Source organism: Oryctolagus cuniculus, chromosome 18, assembly GCF_051225735.1.
Source record: "Oryctolagus cuniculus isolate XC-2025 breed Fujian yellow rabbit chromosome 18, ASM5122573v1, whole genome shotgun sequence".
Classification (NCBI taxonomy): Eukaryota; Metazoa; Chordata; class Mammalia; order Lagomorpha; family Leporidae; genus Oryctolagus; species Oryctolagus cuniculus.
The window spans coordinates 66,771,080-66,795,219 of record NC_142884.1 but is presented as its reverse complement, the minus strand read 5'-3'; the positions used below and the strand labels follow the sequence as shown (position 1 = coordinate 66,795,219).

General features: G+C 55.9%; 1 protein-coding gene and 1 long non-coding RNA gene across 9 annotated transcripts; one reads left to right on the top strand and one right to left on the bottom strand.

Moving 5' to 3' along the window:
• Window positions 1-12: 12 nt before the first annotated feature.
• On the top strand, window positions 13-23,952 carry FCSK (fucose kinase). 8 transcript variants are annotated; one of them, XM_008257599.5, is made up of 24 exons: window positions 13-347; window positions 6,601-6,705; window positions 7,002-7,153; window positions 8,869-8,919; window positions 12,363-12,488; window positions 12,802-12,874; window positions 13,275-13,372; window positions 13,786-13,866; window positions 14,452-14,571; window positions 14,751-14,922; window positions 15,274-15,383; window positions 15,880-15,981; window positions 16,094-16,264; window positions 16,672-16,736; window positions 17,106-17,476; window positions 18,292-18,502; window positions 18,684-18,850; window positions 18,940-19,161; window positions 19,523-19,666; window positions 19,819-19,938; window positions 21,543-21,730; window positions 21,817-21,916; window positions 22,462-22,685; window positions 23,284-23,952. In XM_008257599.5, exons 2-24 carry the CDS (start codon window positions 6,624-6,626, stop codon window positions 23,353-23,355), a joined length of 3,222 nt encoding a protein of 1,073 aa, XP_008255821.3. In that variant the 5' UTR covers window positions 13-347; window positions 6,601-6,623; the 3' UTR covers window positions 23,356-23,952. The 8 variants fall into 8 exon arrangements, 6 of the variants coding, with proteins under 6 accessions (XP_008255821.3, XP_089176589.1, XP_089176592.1 ...); XR_016225410.1 differs by having other exon boundaries at window positions 17-347; window positions 20,257-21,730; XR_016225411.1 differs by having other exon boundaries at window positions 17-347; window positions 18,940-19,187.
• Window positions 22,566-22,980, bottom strand: LOC149121011 (uncharacterized). The gene is made up of 2 exons (XR_016225415.1): window positions 22,852-22,980; window positions 22,566-22,789 (listed from the first exon to the last, which is right to left on the bottom strand). It is a non-coding gene; the product is annotated as an uncharacterized LOC149121011 (long non-coding RNA).
• Window positions 23,953-24,140: the final 188 nt, after the last annotated feature.

The following is a 24,140-nucleotide window of genomic DNA, read 5'->3' as shown; positions in this document are numbered from 1 at the left end:
GGCGCGCGCCCGCGTTAAAGAGCCCGCCCCGCCGAGCGCTGGGGCGGCAGGTACACGTCCGTGCGCCGGCAGGGGTGGCCCCAGCACACCTGTACCCGGGCGATCCCGGACCTGCACGCAGAACCGGGCCTCGAGCCGCCCAGCTTCTGGGCGGGAGTCCGGGAAGAATCTCTGGGAACCCTGTCAGCGCCCCCCGGGAGCCCACCTACTGCAGGCGGCTTCTTCCGTTCCGTTTTCTTTGGCCTGGGTCTCTGAGCCGGAGCCACGGGGACTTGCCCTGTGCTGCGGGACCTGCGGACGCCGGGGACTGGAAGGTGTGCGGGCTCCCAGGACCCCTCACACCAGAGGCAAGTAGGGCGCAGGAAGCCGGCGCGGCGCCGACTGTTCCTTGGGGCCGTTTCCTGCCTCAGTGTACCCCGCCACGGTTCATACTTTTGCAGGAATCTCGTGGCATGCTGTTTATGTAACTTACAACATCATTTTACTTCCAGTTGGTTCTTAGCTGCCCTCCCTGAGCCCGGCTTTTCTCTTTAAAGCTCTGAAATGCTCCGTCTCTGCTCCACCTCCTGTGGCCTCTATGAAGAGGCCTTATTGTTTTATTCCGCTCCGGGCCACCCACCCTGTCCCATGTTTGAACAGCTTTAGCCTGAGGGCTCAAGTGTTTCATCTTGGCCTCAGCGGATGAAGTTCTGAGAATGGGCATAATGTTGGAATGCTTGGAGGCCCGGTATTCTAAGATTTCTACGCAAACATCGAGGGTGACAGGGGCCAGAGACTCCACGAGGGAGGTCCTGTTTCTACAGCAGAATTCAGAGCACTTGCATTGGGGTTGCACCCACCTGGCCTGCAGGTACTAGCTGGGCTGAACCTTGGGCAGTGAAGCCACAGTCTCCTTATCTATTGCCTGCGTGTGATAAGCTTTTGATAAGGGCTGTTGGGGGTGGGTCACAGGAACTGCCACTTGGCTTTGGGGAAAGTGCCTGAAAAAAAAAAAAAAAGTACTCCTTAAGTGTTAGCCTCTGTGTTACCTACCATAAAAGACCCTTTTGTCTGATCTGCCACTCAGCCTTGGTTGGTTTCTCCAAGCCTTCCCTGGCTTTTTTTTATTCTCCTGGGGCCACCTTTGACCCAAAGAATATTTTAGAGACTTCGCTTCAAGATCAGGCCAAACTTCTGCTCCTCTACACGGTCGCCCCACCCCCACCCCCCGGAGCTGCTGCCATGTGCCGCATCGTTCACATTTTTATTTAATGCCAACAATAGTCCTAGGAAGCTGATGTCTGGCTTTGGTTTTCAGGTTAGGAAACCAGCTCAGAGACATGGAGTAACCTGCCCAGGATCACCCAGGCACGGGAGAGACGCTGTGCTCTGTGCTAGCGCCCAGGTTCATCCACTCCTGCTGGTTTTTTGTTTTTTGTTTTTTGTTTTTTTTTTTTTTATTTTTGACAGGCAGAGTGGACAGTGAGAGAGAGAGAGACAGAGAGAAAGGTCTTCCTTTTGCCGTTGGTTCACCCTCCAATGGCCGCCGCGGCCGGCGCGCTGCGGCCGGCGCACCGCGCTGATCCCATGGCAGGAGCCAGGAGCCAGGTGCTTTTCCTGGTCTCCCATGGGGTGCAGGGCCCAAGCACCTGGGCCATCCTCCACTGCACTCCCTGGCCACAGCAGAGGGCTGGCCTGGAAGAGGGGCAACCGGGACAGAATCCGGCGCCCCGACCGGGACTAGAACCTGGTGTGCCGGCGCCGCTAGGCGGAGGATTAGCCTAGTGAGCCGCGGCGCCGGCCCTCCTGCTGGTTTGAATAGGGCTGTGCACCCCTCTCTGGCCAGGAATTGTCAGACGGTGCTGAGATGAAGGCTGGGCTGTTGGGTTCCCCCTGGAGCATTTCTTCCTTGCTCTTTTAGTGCCTTTGCTTGTGGCCAGACTTTGTCACCACCACCGGAGGAAGAATCTGGGCCACACAGCTACCCACGTTGGCCTCGGTAAAGTAATATTAGGGGCACACTTCAAGGAGTTTGTGGAAAAAATGAAATTAGGTACAAAAAACTTTGAAATCCCTGCAGTTTTTATGACACATTTGTTGTAAAAATGTTTATTTATTTGTAAGAGTTGGCGAGAGAGAGACACCACACACATACACACAGATATCTTCCACCTCCTGGTTCACTCCCCAGGGTGGCCACAGTGCCTGGGGCTGGCCCAGGCCCAGGCCCAGGCCCAGGCCCAGGCCCAGGATAAAGCCAGAAGCCAGGAACTTAACCCTGTGGTGAAGTGCTACCATGTGGGTAGCAGGGGTCCAAATACTTGGACCATCATTCATTGTTTTCCTAGGCTCATTATCAGGGAGCTGGATTGGAAGTGGAGCAGCCGGGACTTGAACCCTGGCACTCCAGTATGGGATATGAGTATCCCAAGAGGTGGCTTAACTGCTGTGCTGAATTTCTATCTTGGATGAAAAGAATCATAGTGTTTTTTGGGCAGATGTTTGGCACAGTGTCTGGGACTATTTAAGATGCTGGTTGGCATGCCTGTCTCCCATGTCAGAGTATCTAGTTCAAGTCCTGGCCCTACTTCCAATCCAGCTTCCTGCTAATGTACACTGTGGGAAGGCTGCAGGTGATGGCTTTAAGTACTGGGTCTCTGCCACTTGATTGAATTCCTGGCTCCTGGCTTTAGCCTGGCTAAACCCTCACCTGTTGCAGGCATTTGGGGAGTGAACCAGTGGATGGAAAACATCTCATTCTATCTGTCTCTGTCTCTCTGCCTTTCAAATAAAAAAATGAAAATCAATTAAAAAATCATAAGGTTTTAGCTATGGTCTAGAGTGGGTGAGCTCAATCCCACTTCCTGTTATCACAAATATCCTTATTTTAGTGTTGCCTTGATTGGATTAGGCTTTTTCTTAATTATAGCTAGTGCATAATGAACACATTATATGTTTATTCCTTTTGCACTTGTTTCAGCTCTACAAAGTAGGTTCAATATAGTGGTTAAGAGAATGGATACTGGAGAAAGGTGTTTAGATTTAATTTTAGCTGCCTACTAGCTGTGTGACCTTGGGCAAATTACTTAATCTTTCTGTCTCTCTCTCTCTTTTTTTCTTAAGATTTATTTACTTATTTGAAAGGCAGAGTTACAGGCAGGCAGAGGCAGAGAGAGAGGTCTTCCATCCACTGGCTCACTCCCCAGATGGCTACAACAGCGAGAGCTGTGCCAGTCTGAACCCAGGAACCAGGAGCTTCTTCCCAGTCTCCCGCATGGGTGCAGGGTCCCAAGGACTTGGGCCATCCCCTACTGCTTTTGCAGGCCACAGCAGAGAACTGGATTGGAAATGGAGCATCCAGGACTCAAACCAGTGCCCATATGGGATGCTAAGCCCTGTAGACAGCAGCTTTACCCACCACACCACAGTGCTGGTCCTGCCTTATTTTTTTTTTTTTAATTAATTAATCTATTTCATTGGAAAGGCAGAGTAAGAGCTCCTCCATCTGCTGGTTCACTCCCCAGATGCTCACAGCATCTTGGGGCTGGACCAGGCCAAAACCAAAAGCTGGAAATTCAGTCCAGCTTTCCCATGTGGATGGCAGGGACCCAAGTACTTGGGCCATTATCTGCCCCCTCCCAGGGTGCGCATCAGCAGGAAGCTGTAGTTGGAAGTGGAGCCAGGACTCTGACATGGGAAGTGGGTGTCCTAAACAGTCTGAATGATTACACCCTGCACCTACCCTCTTAGTTTCATCCTTGCAGATAAACAGTCTTCCCGGACATCAGAGTTTGTCGCAGTGCCTTTTCCTTTGAGGGTGCCAAGAGGGGATGAGTGATATTATACTCCTTATGTTAGTTTGGGTCTTTGGAGGAGCAATTGCCACGGTGGTGTTAGATTTGGGATAGTTTCTTGGAAGGGAAAGGGGAGGAAGCTGGGGCGGCCAGGAAAGATGTCACTCTGGGCTGTAGGATCCAGGAGCGCTTTGAGGAGGGAAGAGTCAGACAGCAGTGCCGTCCTAAGACATTATCAGCTGGGGGCTCTTGGAGCAAAGCTGCCTGTCAGAGGAGTCTCAGCTCTTGCAAGAGTCTTGCAGGAATGGGTCTGCGCTCAGTCACTGTTCCCAGCCAGTTATGGGGATTGTAGCCTCCACGTGATCCACCTGGAGGCATCTGTCAGCTGTGCTCCCTGTAGCTGCAGGAGACCTCAGAGGGTTGGGGTGCCAAGGCCACACAGGGAATTGGTGGTCACTCGAGTTCCTCGCTGCCCCCTTTCTGGGAAAGACCAGGTGCCATTCTGGAGAAAACCTTTGCCCGCAGGTGCCTGGCTGGGATCTGGAGTTCCGTTCCAGGCTGAGTAGGGAACAATGCAATTTCTGTTACTGGTGGAGGCTTTTCCTGAAGGCTTGAGGGAGTGTGGGTGTTGTTAAGTGGTGGTGACGTGTCAGCCTTAACCACAGGCTCGGTGGCAGAAGAGTCTGGCATCAGAAGGGACTGTTGCTGAGGTTTGGGTTTCCTGTTGGTTTTGGCTGGGGTGGGAACTGCCCACTGGGTGCACACCCAGGGTCCATCTCTGTTGGTGGCGCACAGTTAGCCTTGACTGAGCTTTGGGGGCTGCAAGAAAAGGTGATGAGGGCGCTGCTTCGTGAGACAGCAGCGGGGTCCTGCTGTTCAGTGCTCGGAGGGTGTGGTGCTGCTGACTGTGGGGCACTCCTGAGGCCTTGTATATGGATATCTCGGGGAGATCAGGGGCTCTAGTGCCCAGCTGGGAGGAGGATGGGTGGGGGTAAAGCCCGTTAGCCTCACTCCGCCATCCCCACCCCACTTCCTGAGAGCGCTCTGGCAAAAGACAGCTGACAGGTGGGGTGCAGCCCCTCTGCCTTGGAGCATCTGAAAGGGGAGGTGCCTGTGTGGGTGCCATTGGCACCCTGCCTGGATCCCTGTGAGCAGGCTGGTGTACCCCCTCACAGCTCATTATGTGCATGTCGGCTTGCACCCTGCCTCCTCCTCCAAGGAACCACCCTCAGAGGTTAGAAGTGTTCTCTCTCTCCCTCCCCTGCACCTCACAGCCAGTGACCGAGTGGTGAAGGTCTGGTGGTACAGAAAGGGCAGCCCTTTTGCTTATGCTAGGGCCAACTGTAGCCCTGTCTGACTTCCCTAGGAAGTCACATGCACCCACACTTTGCAGGTCACTGCAGGGCTACCGCATGACCCCGCAATCCCACTCCCCCGGGATCCACCTAGAGAAATGAAGTCTTTTTTTTTTTTTTTTCATGATTTATTTATTTGAAAGGAAGAGGGAGGGTCAGAGAGAGAAACCTTCTGTCCACTGATTTACTCCCCAAATGACCCCAATGCCTAGAGCTGCGCTGATCTGAAGCCAGGAGCCAGGAGCTTGTTCCAGGTCTCATCTCCTGTGTGGGTACAGGGGCTCAAACACTTGGGCCATCTCCCACTGCTTTCCCAGGCACAATAGCAGGAGCTGGATCAGAAGTGGAGCAACTGGGACTCAAACTGGTGTCCATATGTGATGCTAGCACCGCGGGTGGAGGCTTTACCCACTATGTCACAGCGCCAGCCCAAGAAATGAATCTGATCTTCACGTAAAGCTGCCCCTGGAGGTTTCTGACAGCTCTCTTCATGATTGCAAAACCTGCAGGCCGCCAGCTCTCTTCCATGGGCGACAGAGAAACACTGCAGTGTGTACTTGCGGGGGATACTGCTTGGCAAAAAAGGGGTCAGGCTGTTGATCTGGGCGACAACTCAGATGGATCTCAGAGGCGTTATGTTGGATGAAAGAAGCTAATTTCAAAAGCTTATCTTCCATTTATGTGACTTTAAAAAAGGTTTTGTTTATTTATTTATTGAAAGGCAGTTACAGAGAGAGAGAGAGAGAGAGAGAGAGAGATATTCTTCCATCCACAAGTTGCCCAAATGGCCACAATAGCTGGCGCCGGGCCAGGCTGAAGTCAGGAGCCTGCAACTCCATCCTGGTCTCCCACATGGGTGACAGGGTCCTAAGCACTTGGACTGTCTTCTGCTGCTTTCCCAGGTGCATTAGCAGGGAGCTGGATTGGAATTGGAGCAGCTGGGACTCAAACTAGTGCAGATATGGGATGCCGGTGTCACAGGTTGTAGCTTAACCCACTGTGCCACAGTGCCGGCCCTTATTTGACATTTTTGAGAGAATGAAACTATAGCTATGGGGGACAAATTGGTAGTTATCAAGAGTTAGGGATGGAAAAGATAGGACTATAAAGGGATAGCATGAGGGAGTTTTTTTGAGGTACAAATAGTGATGGCTACAGAAATCTTTGTAACAATTCATGGAATTATACACCAGAGTCTTATAGTTTAACAATTATTCAGCAGTGAGTGTTTGGCGTAGTGGTGAAGATACTGCTTGGGACACACACGTCCCGTATCAGAGCCTGGGCTTGAGTCCTGGCCCTGCTTCTGATTCCAGCTTCCCAGTGATGGAGTTCCAGGCTCCTGGCTTCTGGATGTTGCAGGCATCTGGGGCGTGAACCAGCAGACGGAACGTCTCTCTTTGTGTCTCTGCCGTTTAAGCATATGAAAATACATAAATAATATTCCCATCCTCCATGTACCACCGCCCTAGGAAGGCCCTCCGTTTTGGCCAGAATGGAGCAGCCGCAGGGAGTTGATTGGACGGTCCTCGTCCTGACGTGCCAGTATAAGGACAGCGTCCAGGTCTTTCAGAAAGGTAGGTGGCTCCCCCTCCCCACCTCGCTCCTGTTGTAGACTGTTGCATACCCACCCCCAACTCCCCAGCGCATGACCTCTCACTTGTCCTGTCGGTTCACTGGGCTTCAGTTTTCTCATCTGTAAAATGGGAGCAGTAGTACTTCCCTGACAGCACTGAGTGGCGATCTCGTAAGCCACCATTGGAAAAGCTACTGAGTCACAGAAATGAGCGGTGACCCTCAGTCGGCCTGCTCAGGGGCCTGGGGCCAGGGCAGAGACCCAGGCAGCAGGTCCCAGAGCAGGTTCTGGCCGCAGAGCTGGAGGTGCGGCAGAAGCGCCAGCAGATCCCCGCTGGGACACTGTTGCTGGCGGTGGAGGACCCCGAGATGCGTGTGGGCAGCGGAGGAGCCACGCTCAATGCCCTGCTGGTGGCTGCTGAACACCTGAGCGCCCGGGCGGGCTTCACGGTGAGTGCCCTGAACCGCCACCCCACAGCCCGGCTCTCTGTGTGTGGGGTTTCCAACATCCCTGGCTCTTCCGGCTCCATCGCCCTGGCCAGTTCAGCATTTGGCTTCTGTTTCTGTAAACTGGGAAGACTTCTCCTGGCCTCACCATCCAGGTGAGAGCAGAAGGCAGGGCTTTCTTTTGAAAGGCAGAATGTTAGGAGAGAGAGAGAGAGAGAGAGAGAGAGAGAGAGAGAGAGAGAGAATTTTGCATCTGCTGGTTTACTCCCAAAATGATCACAACAGCCAGGTCTGGAACTCCAGGAGCCAGGAACTCTATCCTGGTCTTCCATGTGGGTGCCAGGGACCCAAGTACTTGGGTCATCTTCCGCTGCCTACCCAGACGCATTAGCAGGAAGCTGGATCAGAAGTGGAGCATCCAGGACTTGCACCTGCACTCCGATGTGCGATGTGGCATTGCAAGCAGCGACTAGATCCTCTGTGCCACAGCCCTGGCCCCAGGGCTGGGTTTTGTAGTGCTTCTAGGTCGGAAGTAGAATCTCAATGTGCAGCTCTTTGTTTTCTTTTGGCAAAGCTCTGCTTCCCATGTGGCCACTTCGCTGGAACTGCTATGTGGCTGCCCTCTTTGGGCTGGGCTTGTGAGTCAGTGTCCCCCTGGGTCTGTCCACACTCACCAGCCATCTCACTCAGTTATCTTGTCTGCCACAACGCTGACATACAGAGGGAGATGGTCACAGACAGGGACACATTCTGGCAATGGAGGTGCCAGGGGAGGGGACCACTGTGTGACTGTCATGGAGCTGACTTCCCCTGAGTCACCCATTTAGTCCCAGGTTGTTGCCTGCAACCTCTGCCCAAAACAGGGAGCAGGGAGACAGGCATTTGGTGAAGCGGTTAAGACACTGGCTGAGGGGCCAGCATTGTGGTATAGCAGGTAAAGCCACCGCCTGTGGTGCTGGCATCTCATATGGGCACCAGTTCAAGTTCCACCTGCTCCACTTGTGACCCAGCTCCCTGTTAATGCATTTCGGAGAGCAGTGGAGGATGCCCAAGTCCTTGGGCCATTGTACCCACACGGGAAACCTGGAAGAAACTCCTGGCCTCTAGTTTTGGCCTGACGCAGCCCTGGTCATTGTGTCCATTTGGCGAGTGAACCAGCGGATGGAAGATCTCTTTCTCTCTCTGTCTCTTCCTGTCTCTCTGTAACTCTGCCTTTGAAATAAGTAAAATAAATAATATATATATGAAATATATAAAATATAAAATATATAGAATAAATCATATATATATGTGTGTATATATATATATATATATATATATGAAAGACAATGTTGAGACAGTTGCATCCCACCAGAGGGCCTGTGTCAGGTCTCTGCTCCGCTTCCTGCTAATGTGCACCCTGGGAGGCAGCAGGTGGTAGCTCCAGTAGTTGGGATCTTGCCACCCGTGAGGGAAGCTTGGATTGAGTTCCTGACTCCCAAGGTCACCCTGGTCCAGCCTTGGCTGTTGAGGACATTTCGGGAGAGAACCAGTAGAAGGGAGCTTGGTTGCTCTTTCTCTTTCTCTGCCTCTCAGATAAGTAAATAACAATAATAAAAAAAAAAAGTAGGGAGCTGAGAGGTAGCCCAGGTGCAGGGCCACTGGGCTGCTGAGCTGCTTTGCCCCGAGGGGCCGGGGCTGCCCCAGGCCTCTCAGCACTGCTCTCCTGCCTTTGACAGGTGGTCACGGCTGACGTCCTGCACTCGGCCTGGATCCTCATTCTGCACATGGTAAGTGGAATTCGGGGTACGGGCCACGGGAAAGTCATGGTCCCTGCTTCTCAGGACTGAGTGGACTTCAGGGGTGCTGTGCCTGGGTGTGTGTGTGCCACGTGTTCATTGTGTAAATCCAGAAGACTCAGAGTCAGAACCCATCTCAGACATCCCCACATTGGGAACTGGATGGCACCTGCAGCATCTGCTCCTGGTGGAATGTCAGACAGGGAATCAGAAGCCCGCCGAGCTCGATGTGTCAGCCCAGAAGGAGACTTAACAGCTCTGGGATCTTGGGCAAGCCTCCTGACCCTTCCTAGGCCCCAGTCTCCTCATCCATAAAATGAGGTGACCACAGTTCGTGCTTTGCTGGTTGTGCTGAGAAGGTATGTGTGAGCGCTTCCAACAGGGCCTGGCTCGCTCTGAGTGCTCGGTGAGTGCATTGTTGTTGCTAAGTGAGAAAGGCCAGTGACAGAGTTTGATAGAATGAGCTCAGTTTCTTTAAGAAAACCAATGAGTTTATTTGAGAGGCAGAGAGAGAGCGAGAGCGAGAGCGAGAGAGTGAGAGTGCTCCCTTCAGTTGGTTCACTTCCCAGATGGCTACATAATGGCTGAGGCTGGGCCAAAAGCCAGGAGCTGGGAATACAACTTGGATCTTCTGCAAAAGTGGCAGAAACGAGGCCGGAGCTGTGGCACAGTGGGTTAATGCGCTGGCATTCCATACGGGCGCCAGTTTGAGACCCGGCTGCTCCACTTCTGATCCAACTCTCTGTTATGGCCTGGGAAAGCAATAGAAGATGGCCTAAGTCCTTGGGATCCTGCACCTGTGTGGGAGATCTGGAAGAAGCTCCTGGCTTCTGATCGGCGCAGCTCCGGCCGTTGCGGCCATCTGGGGAGTGAACCAGTGTACGGAAGACCTCTCTCTCTCTCTGCCTCTCCTCTCTCTGTGTAACTCTGACTTTCAAATAAATATCTTTAAAAAAAAAAAGTGGCAGAAACATAGTTACTTGAGCTATCACTGCTGTCTCCCAAGGTCTGCACTGGCAGGAAGCTGGAGTCAGGAGCCAGAGCGAGAGCCAGAACTGAACCCAAGGACTTTAGTATGAGGCCTAGATATCTTAACATCCTAAACACTAAGCTTAACACCCGCCTCCCTGTTTTGTTTTTTGACAGGCAGAGTTAGAAAGAGAGAGACAGAGAGAAAGGTCTCCCTTTTTTTTTTTTTCCATTGGTTCACCCCGTAAATGGCCGATCCGAAGCCAGGAGCCAGGTGCCTCCTCCCTGTCTTCCATGCCGGTGCAGGGCCCAAGCACTTGGGCCATCCTCCATTGCCTTCCCGGGCCACAGCAGAGAGCTGGACTGGAAGAGGGGCAACCGGGAGTAGAACCCAGGGTGCTGGCGCCACTGGTGGAGGATTAGCCAAGTGAGCTGTGGTGCCTGGCTTATTTTTTTTTTTTAAACTAAATGTTAACTTAATTCAGTTTTTAAAAATGATTTATTATTTTGAAAGATTTATAGAGAGAGGGAGAGACAGAATTCTTCCATCTGCTGGTTCATTCCCAAGATGGCCACAATGGGCAACACTGGGCCAGGCAGAAGCCAGGAGCCAGGTAGTTTTGTCCAGTTTTCCCACGTGGGTAGCAGGGGCCCAAACACTTGGGCCATGTTCTGCTGCTTTTCTTAGGCATTTAGCAGGGAGCTAGGTTGGAAGTAGAGCAGCAGGGACATGAACTGGCAACCATATGGGATGCTGGCATCGTAGGTGGTGGCCTTATCCACTGTGCCACAATGCCACTCTGTAAATTTTTATTTTAATTAGCTTTCATTTTATTTTCCTTGCTCTTAGTTTTTTGGTTGGAATGATTTTAAATCAACACGTAGGGCGGCGCCGCAGCTCAACAGGCTAATCCTCTGCCTAGCGGTGCCGGCACACCGGGTTCTAGTCCCGGTCGGGGCTCCAGATTCTGTCCCGGTTGACCCGCTTCCAGGCCAGCTCTCTGCTGTGGCCAGGGAGTGCAGTGGAGGATGGCCCAAGTGCTTGGGCCCTGCACCCCATGGGAGACCAGGAGAAGCACTTGACTCCTGCCTTTGGATCAGCGCGGTGTGCCGGCTGCGGCGCGCCGGCCGCGGCGGCCATTGGAGGGTGAACCAACGGCAAAAAGGAAGACCTTTCTCTCTGTCTCTCTCTCTCACTATCCACTCTGCCTGTCAAAAAAAAAAAAAAAAAAAAAAATCAACATGTAAGAAATAAGGAGAGAGGGATGGGCCTTATGGCATAGTGGGTTAATCGTGGCTTGAGACGCCTGCACCCCATATTGCAGTGCCGGTTCAAGTGCCAGCTCCTCTGCTTCCCATCCACTTCCTGCGAATGCATACTGGGAGGCAGCAGAAGATGGCTTACGTGCTTAGGACCCTGCCACTCACATGGGAAACCTGGATGGGATTCTGGGGTTCTGGCTTCAACCTGGCCTGGCCTGCTAGCTGTGGGCATTTAGGGAGTGAACCAGTGGATGAAAGATCTCTGTCACTCTCTGTTGCTCTGCCTTTCATTAAACATTAAAAAGAAGAAGAAAAAGAAGGATCTGGCATTGTGGTGCAGCAGATTAAGCTGCTGCTTACAATGCCAACATCCTACATCAGAGTGTTAGTTCAAGTCCTGGCTGCACTGTTTCTGATCCAGCTCCCTGCTAATGCACCTGGGAAAGCCGTGGAAGATGGCCCAAGTGTTTGGGTCCCTGTACTCCTGTGGGAGATCCAGATGAAGTTCCTGGCTCCTGACTTTGGTTTGGCCTAGCCCAGTCCATTATAGCCATTTGGGGAGTGAACTAGTAGATGCAGGATCTCTTTCTGTCTCTTCCCCTCTCTCTGTCAATCTTCCTTTCAAATAAATGAAATGAATCTTTTTTGGAAAAAAGAACACTAAGGGGTTGGCATTGTGGTATAGTAGGTAAAGCCGCTGTCTGTGGTGCCAACATCCCGTATGGGCACAAGATTGAGTCCTAGCTGCTCCACTTCAAATCCAGCTCCCTACTAATGCACCTGGGAAAGCTGCAGAAGATGGTTCAAGTACTGGGACCCCTGCACCTGATGTGGGAGACCATCCTGGCTTTGACCTGACCCAGCCCCAGCTATTACAGCCATTTGGGGAGTGAACCAGCAGATGGAAGATTCTCTCTCTCTCTCTCTCCCTCCCTCTGTTACTCTACCTTTCAAATCTGTGTATCTATGTGTCCATCTATGTATGTATATATGTATGTATGTATCTATTTTTTTTTTAAAGTCCTGTCTATGAGTACTTGGATTCAGCACCCAACTCTGCTCCTGACTCCAGCTTCCTGCAATGAAGACCTAAGTAAATATTTTAAAACTTTAAGAGCAAACATCAGGATGGCATTTTTAATAAGTCACCTCTGTTCCTGACTGCCGCAAGGGCTGCCTTACCCATTCCTGCTTCCACCCAGGGCCGAGACTTCCCCTTTGATGACTGTGGCCGGGCCTTCACCTGCCTCCCTGTGGAAAGTCCCCAGGCCCCGGAGGAGGCCTTAGTTTGCAACTTGGACTCCCTGCTGGACATCATGACCTTCCGGGTGAGGCTGCACCTCCGCTATGTGCTTTGCAGTCTCAGTGGGCGACCCCAGCAAGAGTAGTTTCGGAGGCATCTAGAGTGAGTTAGAGCTTCAGAACTTAGTCTGGAACATCTTGGGGGAAAGTGGGTCCCCAGCTGGGGGTGGTGGCGGCGTGGCATGGGCACTGTGGGTTCAGGAGTCTCCTGCTACTTTAGCAGCAGAGCCCTGTGGACCAGGTGGCTGCTGGAGCCCGTGGAACAGGCTGAGGCTGGGCTGTGGGGAGCAGAGGAAGGGCTGGGCCAGGCCACCATCTGCATTCTGTCTCTCCCTGCAGCTGGGCCCAGGCTGCCCGCCAGGCGTGTGGGTCTGCAGCACTGACATGCTGCTGTCTGTTCCTGGAAACCCTGGTGAGCCTGCAGGGGCCTGGGGCTGCCTTCCCTGGCCACAGCTGGTGTGGGCTCTGCCTATCTTGGGGCCTGCTCCTCTGCCCTGCTCAGAAGGGAGGCTGTAGGATGTGGAGAATGAAGCCCCGATCAAAAGGCAGGGCTTCCCCTGCTGGGCCTCGGTCTGCTTGTCTGCAGGTGGATGCAGTCAGCCCTGCCCCTTGTGCCCATGGGGCTTTATGGGAGACACCTGGGAGGGAAGGGGCTGTCATTCTCCGAGGATACTGTCCACTGGGCTTTGGAAACTGTGTTTCTCTTTTAGAGGCTCCAGGGTGCTGGTGCCCTGGGCTCTTGCCCCCTGGCTGAGAGTTCCCTGCCTTGGGTGCGGGCCCTTGGGAGCCTTCTCACTGCCGCTGCCCCACAGAGATCTGCTGGGACAGCTTCCGGGGAGCCAGAGTGATTGCCTTTCCGGGGAGTCCAGCCTACGCTCTGGATCACGGCGTGTACCTCACTGACTCCCAGGTAGGGTGCTGGGGCAGTGGTGCGGGCAGCAAGCGGCCTGGGCCAGCCCTGCAGTCCCGTGCGCCAGGCAGCTCGCCATCGGAACTCTCCGGTGTGATCTTGAGCCTGAGGAATTTCTTCCGGGGAACAGCTCTGAGGCTCACTTACTCTTATGCCAGAAATGCATTTCCCGTGACGCTGCCAGGCCCTGTGCTCGGCTGCCAGGCCCTGTGCTCGGCTCCAAGGCTGGGGAGCCGTTCAGAGCCCGCTGTCTACTGTTGCTGGTGGGACTGTCAGTCACTTGTGTCACTTGGGTCCCCGTGGGTGTGCTAGTACCCGTCAGACTTGCGAGGGGGACACGCTTGCGGACACCTCCTCCGCTACCCTCCTGCCGGCCCCTCTCCCACGCCCTTCCCCCTCTTTTCCCCACACAGGACTTCGTTTTGGACATTTACTACCAGGGCACCGAGGCGGAGATACAGCGGTGTGTCAAGCCCGATGGGCGGGTGCCCCTGGTATGGCTGCTGGGCCTGGATTGGAGGTCTTTGGGGGACCTTCTGGAACAGGGGCAGTGGGGGGTTATCTGCCTCCCTGGAGCAGAGCCCCACTCCTTGCAGAAGATCCTAGGGCAGGCTAGAACTGGAATGTAAGGGAACCCTGGAACCGGCATTCAGTGAGCAGGAGGAGCCCACGTTGGGGAAACGTTTGACTTTGGGACTCAGGGTCTTGTCCCAAACCAGGTGGCCTAGAACCAGTGGGGGCAAGTGGGGATGTAGCTGGGAGTAGGTCTAGAACCAGACTTGGGGTGCTTCCAGAATGCGGGCCAAGGGTGGGAATGGAGGGGAGGGGTCGGGGATTGGACTGTGAGGAGATGGAGAAGTGAGTGCAAGGTAAAAGCTGAACATGGAGGGAGGGTCCCAGAAATTCTGGTCGGAGTGCACTCAGGGTTCGTTTGGAGTCTGGGTGCAGGCGTGGCTTAGAAAACGAGAGTCCTTGCCCTGCGAGGCCCCTAGCCACACTTGGCATCTGCACCCTCCCAGCTTGTGCTCAGGCCTGGCCTAGGGGGTCCCCCCACCTGACGCTTGTAGGGGCCCCTCCAGGTCTCTGGAGTTGTATTCTTCTCTGTGGAGACCGCCGAACGCCTCCTGGCCACTCATGTGAGCCCACCCCTGGACGCCTGCACCTACATGGGTTTGGACTCTGGAGCCCGGCCTGTCCAGGTGATTGGGGAGGGCGACGGTGGGTGCCTGGCCCGGGAGGTAAGGTGCTGTGTGACTGCAGACCTGCCCTCCCCTCCGTGGGTCAGCATCTCTGCAGACGGAACTGCCCCAGCTCAGCCTTGGGAACCTGGGGCCCAGTTCTGACCCACAAACAGCTGTGCTTCCTGTCCTTGCCCCAGCTGTCGCTGTTTTTCGACATCCTGCTCTGCATGGCTCGGAATGTGAGCAGGGAGGACTTCCTGGTGGGGAGGCCCCCGGAGATGGGGCAGAGTGACGCGGCTGTAGCAGCTTACCTGCAGGGTGCCCGGGCCCAGCTGTGGCGGGAGCTTCGAGATCAGCCCCTCACCATGAGTATGTACTGCCTCTCGATGGGAGTGAGGACCCCCTAAAATGGGGCTGCCCCCTTGCTTTCAGACCAAGCCACCCCGTGTATGGACTGGGCAAGTCCCTTTGGCCCACCCAGAGCACCCTGTGGAGAGAGCTCTTTGTGTCCCAGGCTCTAGTCGGAGCCTGCCTACTTCCTGTTGTGAGACTTGGGGCAGATCACCGAACCCCTGAGCCTCCGTTTTCCCATTGGCCCAAAGGGCCCATTGCCATCCTGCCCTGCTGTCGTCTGATGAGGGTGTGTCTGCTGGCAGGGGGTCAGCGTGGCCCAGAGCTGCAGCAGGCATGGGGCTGGGGTCCCATCTTATGTCATTGCAGCCTATGTCCCCGAAGGCAGCTATAGCTACATGACCTCAACCAGTGAGTTTCTGCTTAACTTCACGCTGCCCAGTGGCCCTGGGGCCAAGATCATCCACTCCCAGGTGGAGGTGAGCTGTGCTGGGTGCTTGGGGCCAGGTGGGATGTGGGATGTGGTGCTGGAGCAGATGCCCTGTGAGCGTCAGGTTTGGGGTCCCCCTTTTCCACACGAGGCACTGGAGGCTGAGTGAGTTGCCCAAGATCACAGGGTCAGTAAGTGGCCGAGTCGGGGTGCTGTTATGGAAAGTTGAAGAAGGCCTTTCTATGGGGTCTGCTTGGGGACATCTGAAGTGATGGCCCAGGTCACTGCCATGGTGCTAATGCAGGGGGCAAGTAGACGGAAGAGGTAATCCTCAGGGGGGTGGGGTGAGAAGTGGTTGCACAGGTGGGATGGGGATAGGCCTCCGGCTGGGGCCAGGCCATGTCCACAGGGAAATCTGCTAGCTGAAAGGCCTGGAGAGTAGGGACCTTGACTTTCTAACCCCAGGTGCTGGGTTGTGGGGGAGTAGTGGGGTGGCCCCGGCCCTTGGCCCTCGCTCTTCACTGTGGTTCTCGCTGGCTTCACAGGAGCCAGAGCTCCTGGAGCCTGGGAGCTGTGTGATCAGCTGCCTGCTGGAGGGCCCTGTCCGACTGGGGCCCGGGAGCGTCCTGTGGCACTGCCACCTGCGGGTGAGGTGGAGAGGCGTGCTGGGGGGAGGGGAGGCGGAGCCCCTGGCCTGTGTGTTTTGCGGGCACCTGGGGAGCCTGCCCACCCAGGACATCGGCCCTCTTTCCCTGCCAGGGCCCCATTCACATCGGCGCTGGCTGCTTCATGAGTGGACTGGACGTAGCTCAGTCTGAGGCCCTGCGTGGCCTGGAGCTGCGTGACCTCATCCTGCAGGGACACCACACACAGTTGCATGGCTACCCAGGCCGGGCCTTCACCCTTGTTGGCCGTCTGGACAGCTGGGAGGTAGGCACTGCCTTCTGTCCCCTCATCCTCATCTTCAGGTTTTGGGGACCCCCAGGTTCCAGCCCCCACTGCGCTGCAGGCTCTGTGGACCCTGGCCTGAAGAATAGGCTGTGGGGACTGTGTGGCCAGGAGAGTTTACCCCCGTGTTGCAGGCTGGAGACTGAGGTTCAGAGAGGGCGGTGGGCCATGGTGGGCCCCGGAGCCTGCTGAGTCGGGCCTGGAACCAGGGCGCTGCTCCGAATTCCAGGCACCTGGGTCCAGGCTCCTGGGTTTGAGGCAGTTTTCCCCCATGTGCCCATGTCTCTCTCCATGTCCCCACCCCAGCAGCTCCTGGCCCACCTGACCTGGTGTCCCCAACCCCTTCCTGTGGGCCCTGCAGCCCTGACTGCTTCCTCCTCTTGTCCCAGAGACAGCGTCCAGGCACGTACCTCAACATGTCCTGGAGCGACTTCTTCAAGAAGACGGGCATCCGGTATGGTGGAGAGCTCCGCAGCCTCTGTAGACCTTGGCCTCGCCGGCCACCTCTTCAAGGCTTGCACCTCCCCCGCCCCCAGCTCAGTCCCAAACCCCGCTCAGTATCTCCCTGGGCCTGGGCTAGTTTGGGGCAGCTCGAGTCTCTCCAGCACTTTCCCCTGGGCGACTCCAAATGTCTGGCTGTGCTCAGACTTTTGAGATTTTTGTTCAGCGGCCTGGGAAAGGGAGCAGAGATCTGGTCTCCCTCCCCAGATCGCTGACCTGTGTCACGCCCATCCTGTGCCTAAGAGTTGACAGGTGTCAGGGCTTGGGAAGGGGGCGGGAACCCAGGCTTTCCTCCTGCTAATGTGTCCTCTCCCCACATCAGAGAATGGGATCTGTGGGACCCAGACACACCCCCTGCAGAGCGTTGCCTTCCCAGTGCCCGCCTCTTTCCTGTGCTCCACCCCTCGAGGGCCCTGGGCCCCCAGGACATGCTGTGGATGCTGGACCCTAAGGAGCATGGAGGGGAGACTCTGCGGACCTGGCGAGCCTCCTGGCGCCTGTCCTGGGAGCAGTTGCAGCCATGCCTGGATCGGGCTGCCACGCTGGTCTCCCGCCGGAACCTGTTCTTCTGCCAGGCCCTGCGGAAGGCACAGCACGTGCTAGAGGCCCGGCAGGACCTCAGTCTGCGCCCGCTGATCCGGGCCGCTGTCCGTGAAGGCTGTCCTGGGCCCCTGCTGGCCAGGCTGGACCAGGGTAAGTGTGCTGGGCTCTAGAGCTGGGGATGCGGACCAGGGTCACCTGCCTTTTGAGCTGTCAGCACGAGGGGAGAGTCTAACTAGGGGAGAGACACACTGGCAGTTTCTAGGTCAGGGGTTGAGTCTTTGGTCCTCTGAGAACCAGCATACACACATGTATGCTATCTTTTTTATTATTACTATTATTATTGTTATTTTTAAAATTTACTTTGAAAGGCAGAGAGTCAGAGACAGTCAGAAATCTTCCACCTATTAGTTCATTCCCCAAATGCAGCTAATAGCCAGGGCTGGGCCCAGCTACTGCCTGGAACTCAATCCAGGTCTCCCATAATGGTGGCAGGGAACCAAGTGCTTGAGCCATCACCTGCTGCCGCCCAGCTGGAATCAGAAGTGGAGCCAGGACTTGAACCCAGGCATTCCAGTATGGGAGCAGGTGTCCTAAGAGAGGTGCGCCGCCTGGGGGCTCAGAGCCTTGGCCTCCAAAGCAGCACTTCCATCACTGAGTCCTGGGGTGAGGAACATTATCCTTATTTAACTCCGTCATCCCCAGCCGCACGGCTATGGCAGGGGCGCTGAGACTTGAGCCTGAGCTCTGACCACCGTGGGTGTGCCAGCTGGTGCTCCAGGGGCACACCTAGGCTGAGGCTGGCAGCATGAGATCTTTTGCAGGCAGGGAGCAGGGGTACATTCACAGGCAGGATGCCAGGAGGCACGAGGGTCTGGAGTGTTTGGGGACTGTTGTGTAGCCTCTGGGGACAGAGAGCACGGGGAGCTGATCTCCTCTCCTGCTGCCCCTAACTCCTGATCCTTCAGTTGCAGCTGGGGCGAGAGACCCGGGCGTGGCAGCGCGGGCACTGGCCTGTGTGGCAGACGTTCTGGGATGCATGGCAGAGGGCCAGGGAGGCCTACGGAGTGGGCCAGCCGCCAACCCCGAGTGGATGCGGCCCTTCTCATACCTGGAGTGCGGAGACCTGGCAGGGGGCGTGGAGGCACTTGCTCAGGAGAGGGACAAGTGGCTGAGCAGGTACTGACAGAAGTGAGACCTTTTGAGAAGCTGCTACCATCCAGGAAGTGGTCTCTGATGGTGGAAGTCCAGAGAGAGATGGGACACCCTGGGGTCACCCAGGGCAGTCAGGTTTCCCAGACCAGACAGTTTGCCCCCCTCTTGGACTCCGGGTCGGCATCCCTTCCTTCCTTCTTGGCAGGCCAGCCTTGCTGGTGCGAGCTGCCCGCCACTACGAGGGGGCTGGGCAGATCCTGATCCGCCAGGCCGTGATGACGGCCCAGCACTTTGTCTCCAAGGAGCCAGTGGAACTGCCAGCGCCTGGGCAGTGGGTGGTGGCTGAGTGCCCGGCCCGTGTGGATTTCTCTGGTGAGCCTTGTGGGGGTGGGGTGAGGATAACTGCCCCAGAGCTGGGCTGGCAGCCCCCGTGACGGCTTGGCCTTACTGACCTGTCACAGGGGGCTGGAGTGACACACCACCCCTTGCCTATGAGCTTGGCGGGGCAGTGCTGGGCCTGGCCGTGCGAGTGGATGGCCGCCGGCCCATCGGGGCCAGGGCACGCCGCATCCTGGAGCCCGAGCTGCGGCTGGCAGTGGGGCCTCAGCAGGACGAGATGGCCATGAAGATAGTGTGCCGGAGCCTGGATGAGCTGCAGGATTACTGCCAGCCCCATGCCCCAGGTCAGGGCACCCCAGAATATCTGCAGGTGGGGATGCACACACAGCCAGCTGGAGGATGGGGGCAGGACCAGGAGACCCCTGCACAGAGGGCAGCAGGCCCCTGGGGCCTGGCCTGAGGGCTAGCCAGTCTGGTTGAGAGGCCCTGAAAGAGAGGGGTGGAAGTCACTCTGGGCACAGGAAGCAGGGATGAGACATTTGCTCAGGTCAGGGAGCCCAGAGGCCCTTCTGTGGCATGGGAGTGCGGCCTGCCCTGCTGCTGGGTTTCTGTCCCACCAGATGAGCCTCCATTGGGTTGGGAAACAGGAGGGGGTTGGCCATCCAAGGAGGCCGAATTCCTTGCATTGTGCCTGTCCCTCCGCAGGGGCCCTGCTGAAGGCGGCCTTCATCTGTGCGGGGATAGTGCACATCCGCTCTGAGCTCCCACTGAGGGAGCAGCTGCTACATACTTTTGGGGGTGGCTTTGAGTTACACACCTGGTCTGAGTTGCCCCATGGCTCCGGCCTCGGTAAGTGTCCCGCTGCTGCCTACCAACCCCTTTGTCGTGGGACTCCAGCCTTCCCGTGACCCCTTTCCTTGGGCTCTGATAGAAGAGGGTGGTGCAGCAGCATTGGGCTGGACAGGGCCTGCTCATGATGGTGCCTCCCTCTGATCCTGCAGGTACCAGCAGCATCCTGGCAGGTGCTGCCCTGGCTGCGCTGCAGCGGGCTGCAGGTCAAGCAGTGGGCACCGAGGCCCTGATCCACGCAGTGCTGCACCTGGAGCAGGTACTCACTACAGGTACGGGGCTGCCCCAGGTCAGGGGGAGGACACTGGACACTGGCACTTTCCCCGGTGCCTCTGAGGGCTCCCGTAGATTTGCATGATTTGCCAGCAACCACAGAACTGCTGCTCCTTAAAATGGCTGTAGTTTCCTTCTTAACACTCAGACCTTCTCTGGTGGTTTGCAACTTTTAATTGTTCTCCCTCAAAGAGGCTGATGCTTTGTGAGCACCCACTAAGCGCCGATTCCATGCTGCATCTTTCACATGTGTTAGGACCGTTTGCACCAGCTGCTGTGACTCATGACTGCCACCACCCACGCTGTCTGTCTTTCAGGGCCTGCTGGGCACAGCTGGGTCAGCATTAGGGCTGGACCTTCAATCTGCCCTCTGGCAAGCTGCCTTGCCCGGTCACCTGTGGCCATTGAGGACCCAGTAGAGGCTATGTTCTAGGGGAACATTGTTAGCACCAGGCTTCCGTCTCCTCCTGGCCACCTGGAATCCATGCCCAGGGTAGAGCAGCCAGCAGTTTGTCTGGTTCCAGACCCTGAGGTGTTCTGTTTGCCCAGGCCTTGTCTCTGGCACAGCTCTGGGAGGACTGCCACAAGACGTGCAGATGTCTGCGTAGGCTGCTTCTGTGGCTTTGTGGCCCAGCCCCCTCCTTTCACGGAGATGACTCACAGCCTGTAAAAGGGGCAGATGGGGAGACCACGCCACTGATGAGGTGTCCCCTTGGAGTTCATTTGGTCAAATGACAGCTGTTTATTCAGAATCCACTCTGTGTTGGGCCTAAGGGATACATGAGCAAAAACAGGGCCCTTTCCCTCCAAAGTCTCATGAGGGGAGCCTCAAAATGTCATGGGAAAATAAGATCGGCACAAGAACTCCCTTATATGATTTACTGGAGGCAGATGATCATTAACCATGCAAGTGAATAAATTATTCCAAACGGTGTTAAGTGCTCAGAAGGAGAGGGGCTCACTTAGGAGTCCTTGACCTTTTGGGCCCTCCACTGCCACTATGTTTTGGCTGTAAAGTTTCAGATGCCTTCTGCCATTTGCATTTTACACTTTAAATCTTCTCAGGCCCTACCCCAGATGTGAAATCCCTGTCCCAAGGCAGCTCAACTTCAGTCATTTTAATATAGCTGCAAGGGGAGACAAAAAGAAGAGAGCCATACTGTTCCTAACTAAAGTAAGGTATACACATAGCTTTCAGGAGGTGCTGAAAAGCTCATTTCCAACACAAACACTCTGGATCAGAAAAAAAGAGGAGACCCGGTTGGGGGAGGCTTCGGCTACAGGCAAAGTGCTCTGTCACTTCCCTGGCTATGACTCCTCTAGGGGGAGGGGTCAGTGTAAAAGCTTTCTCCTTCTCATTCCAGTTACAGATCAGCTCTGACCTATGATTCCAAGTCTGGCTCTGTAGTACAGCTCTTCCCCTTGCTGGGAACAGCCTGCTCCCAGGGCTGGGCAGAAGCCGCACAGCCCACCTGTCCCAACCGAAGTTAGGGAAGCTATCTTCCCATGCTGTGGTCAGCCAGGGCTGCAGGCCAGGAGCTTGTGTGAGGAGAGTGAAGTTGGGCCAGATGTGCTCCAATAGCGAGGGGCCCTGGGCTTGCAGGAGGTGGCTGGCAGGACCAGGTGGGTGGCCTAATGCCTGGCATCAAGGTGGGGCGCTCCAAGGCTCAGCTGCCACTGAAAGTGGAGGTGGAAGAGATCACTGTGCCCGAGGGCTTTGTCCAGAAGCTCAATGACCACCTGCTGTTGGTGTACACCGGCAAGACGCGTCTGGCTCGGAATCTGCTGCAGGTGAGTCCTGGCCCCAGAACGAGGGAGGAAGGCAGCCTGCCTGGCTGGGCCCGGATCTCCATTACGCCTTGCTGCTGCATCTGTAGGACGTGCTGAGGAGCTGGTACGCCCGGCTGCCTGCGGTGGTGCAGAACGCCCGCAGCCTGGTGCGGCAAGCTGAGGAGTGCGCTGAAGCCTTCCGCCAAGGTGAGGAGCCTCTTCCAGGGGAAGTTCCAAGCACCAGGGGCAAGGGCCACACGGCTTGTAGGTCTCAGAGGCCAGGGCCTTTGCAGCCTCGGCACAGGCCCTGGATATTAGGCCCCTGGGAACGGAGGCCTACAGTGTGCTCTCTCCAGCATCTCACACTAAGGTGCAAATCATATTTGAGGACAAAACTTGTATCCTGGGAAAGGGCACCAGGCCCGTTTCCCAGGAAACTGATGGGAGAGGAGGCTCGGCCTGTAGAGCCTGTAGCTCAGTTTCAGGGGAGTTAGCCTGAGCAGGGGTTCAAGTGTGTGGCCACACAGTTCACTGAACACTATGCTGGTCACCGTGTCAGCTGCTTTGTCCACATTAGTCCTCAAGCACTGCAGTGGGCTCAGTTACTCCTCCTCCCAGCCAGCTCTGGAACTTGGGGTCTTTACCTTCACACTCCTTAATAACTGCCTCTTGGCACTTAATATTCAATTTACACAAGGGTGTGGGGTAAGTGTACTGCCAAGACGTGCCACCTGCTTGTGCCCCCACTCCAGGAATGCTGCCTTTGCTGGGCCAGTACCTCACCTCGTACTGGGAACAGAAGAAGCGCATGGCTCCAGGTTGTGAGCCGCTGGGTGTGCGGCGGATGATGGATGTCCTGGCGCCCTACGTTCATGGCCAGAGCCTGGCAGGGGCAGGCGGTGGGGGCTTTCTTTATCTATTGACCAAGGAGCCGCGGCAAAAGGAGGCTGTGGAGGCCGTCCTGGCCAAGACTGAGGTAACTGATGGTGTTGGATTGGCAGCTGATGGAGGCGAGAGACCTTCCTGAGGGGCCCACCAGCTAACCAGGGGCTACCTCTACAAGTCCCCTGGCCGAGAGACCTTCCTGAGGGGCCCACCAGCTAACTAGGGGCTACCTCTACAAGTGCCCCTGGCGGAGAGACCTTCCTGAGGGGCCCACTAGCTAACCAGGGGCTACCTCTACAAGTCCCCTGGCCGAGAGACCTTCCTGAGGGGCCCACCAGCTAACTAGGGGCTACCTCTACAAGTCCCCTGGCCGAGAGACCTTCCTGAGGGGCCCACTAGCTAACCAGGGGCTACCTCTACAAGTCCCCTGGCCGAGAGACCTTCCTGAGGGGCCCACCAGCTAACCAGGGGCTACCTCTACAAGTGCCCCTGGCGGAGAGACCTTCCTGAGGGGCCCACCAGCTAACCAGGGGCTACCTCTACAAGTCCCCTGGCCGAGAGACCTTCCTGAGGGGCCCACTAGCTAACCAGGGGCTACCTCTACAAGTCCCCCGGCCCTGCAGTTTCACTTGTCTCCAGGAGGCATGAGATTTGGTAAGAGCTCCCTAAACAATGTTTGTCCTGTTCAGGGCCTCGGGAACTTCAGTGTCCACCTGGTAGAAGTGGACAGTCAAGGCCTGCGACTGACGCTGACAGAGTGAGGCCTCCCTCTGATACTCCCGTCAGGCTGGCATCTGCAGGAAGACACCTGGATTACAGCGGACCCGCCCTTCTTTCCTCCATGGGAGTTCTCAGCTTCCTCCTCCACTCACCTCTGCCAGTCTGCTCCTGGAGAAAGCAGACTTGAGCAACACGTGGGCAGGCTGAGGCAGTGCTTGGGAGCAAGACAGTACCTCTTGGTTCACAGTGGCCAAGGCTTGGCCTTTGCATCATCTGGACCAAAGAAGTCTCCAAGCTCTGTGTCTCACGTGGCCTTCCAAATCCCATGGCCCAGCCTGGGCCTGGCCTTCTCATTGCTTGCTAGGGCCGTGTTAGAAGCAGATGGCAGCCGGCCTTCACAGATGGCTAGGCTCTTGAGACATCTCCTGTGGTCGGCCTTAGAGTCGAGAGACCTCACATTCTTCACTCCTCAGTCCTGGGGGATTTGTGGCAATGAGTCACGGTGGTCCTGTGGCAAGTCCCTGCCAACCTAGGCCTTAACCAGCAACACTACGGATTGTGCCAAGTGACCCAGTGCCTATGGGCAGTGGGTTCTCAGGACTGATATTCTTGGAATAAATTCCACTTGGCCCTTCAAAGTTGTCCTCAAAGCTTTTTGTTTCTGCTGGGAGCAATTCCCACTTCCCTTGGCACTGTGGGAAACTGCCTCAGGATAACCCGGTGGGGCTGAGGATCCAGGACTGGATGAGGGTTCCTACTGCCATGTGGGCCCTGGAGTTGGCCGTGCACAGCTGTGGGTATGGGAGGAGGCTGAGGCCTCAGGCTT

Excerpts from the sequence above, each read along its gene's own strand:
- FCSK (XM_008257599.5), top strand. The coding sequence starts at position 6,624 with ATGGAGCAGCCGCAGGGAGTTGATTGGACGGTCCTCGTCCTGACGTGC. Across the intron at positions 13,373-13,785 it reads TGTACCTCACTGACTCCCAG|GACTTCGTTTTGGACATTTA; the intron begins GTAGGGTGCTGG and ends TTCCCCACACAG. Across the intron at positions 18,851-18,939 it reads GGCCCGTGTGGATTTCTCTG|GGGGCTGGAGTGACACACCA; the intron begins GTGAGCCTTGTG and ends GACCTGTCACAG.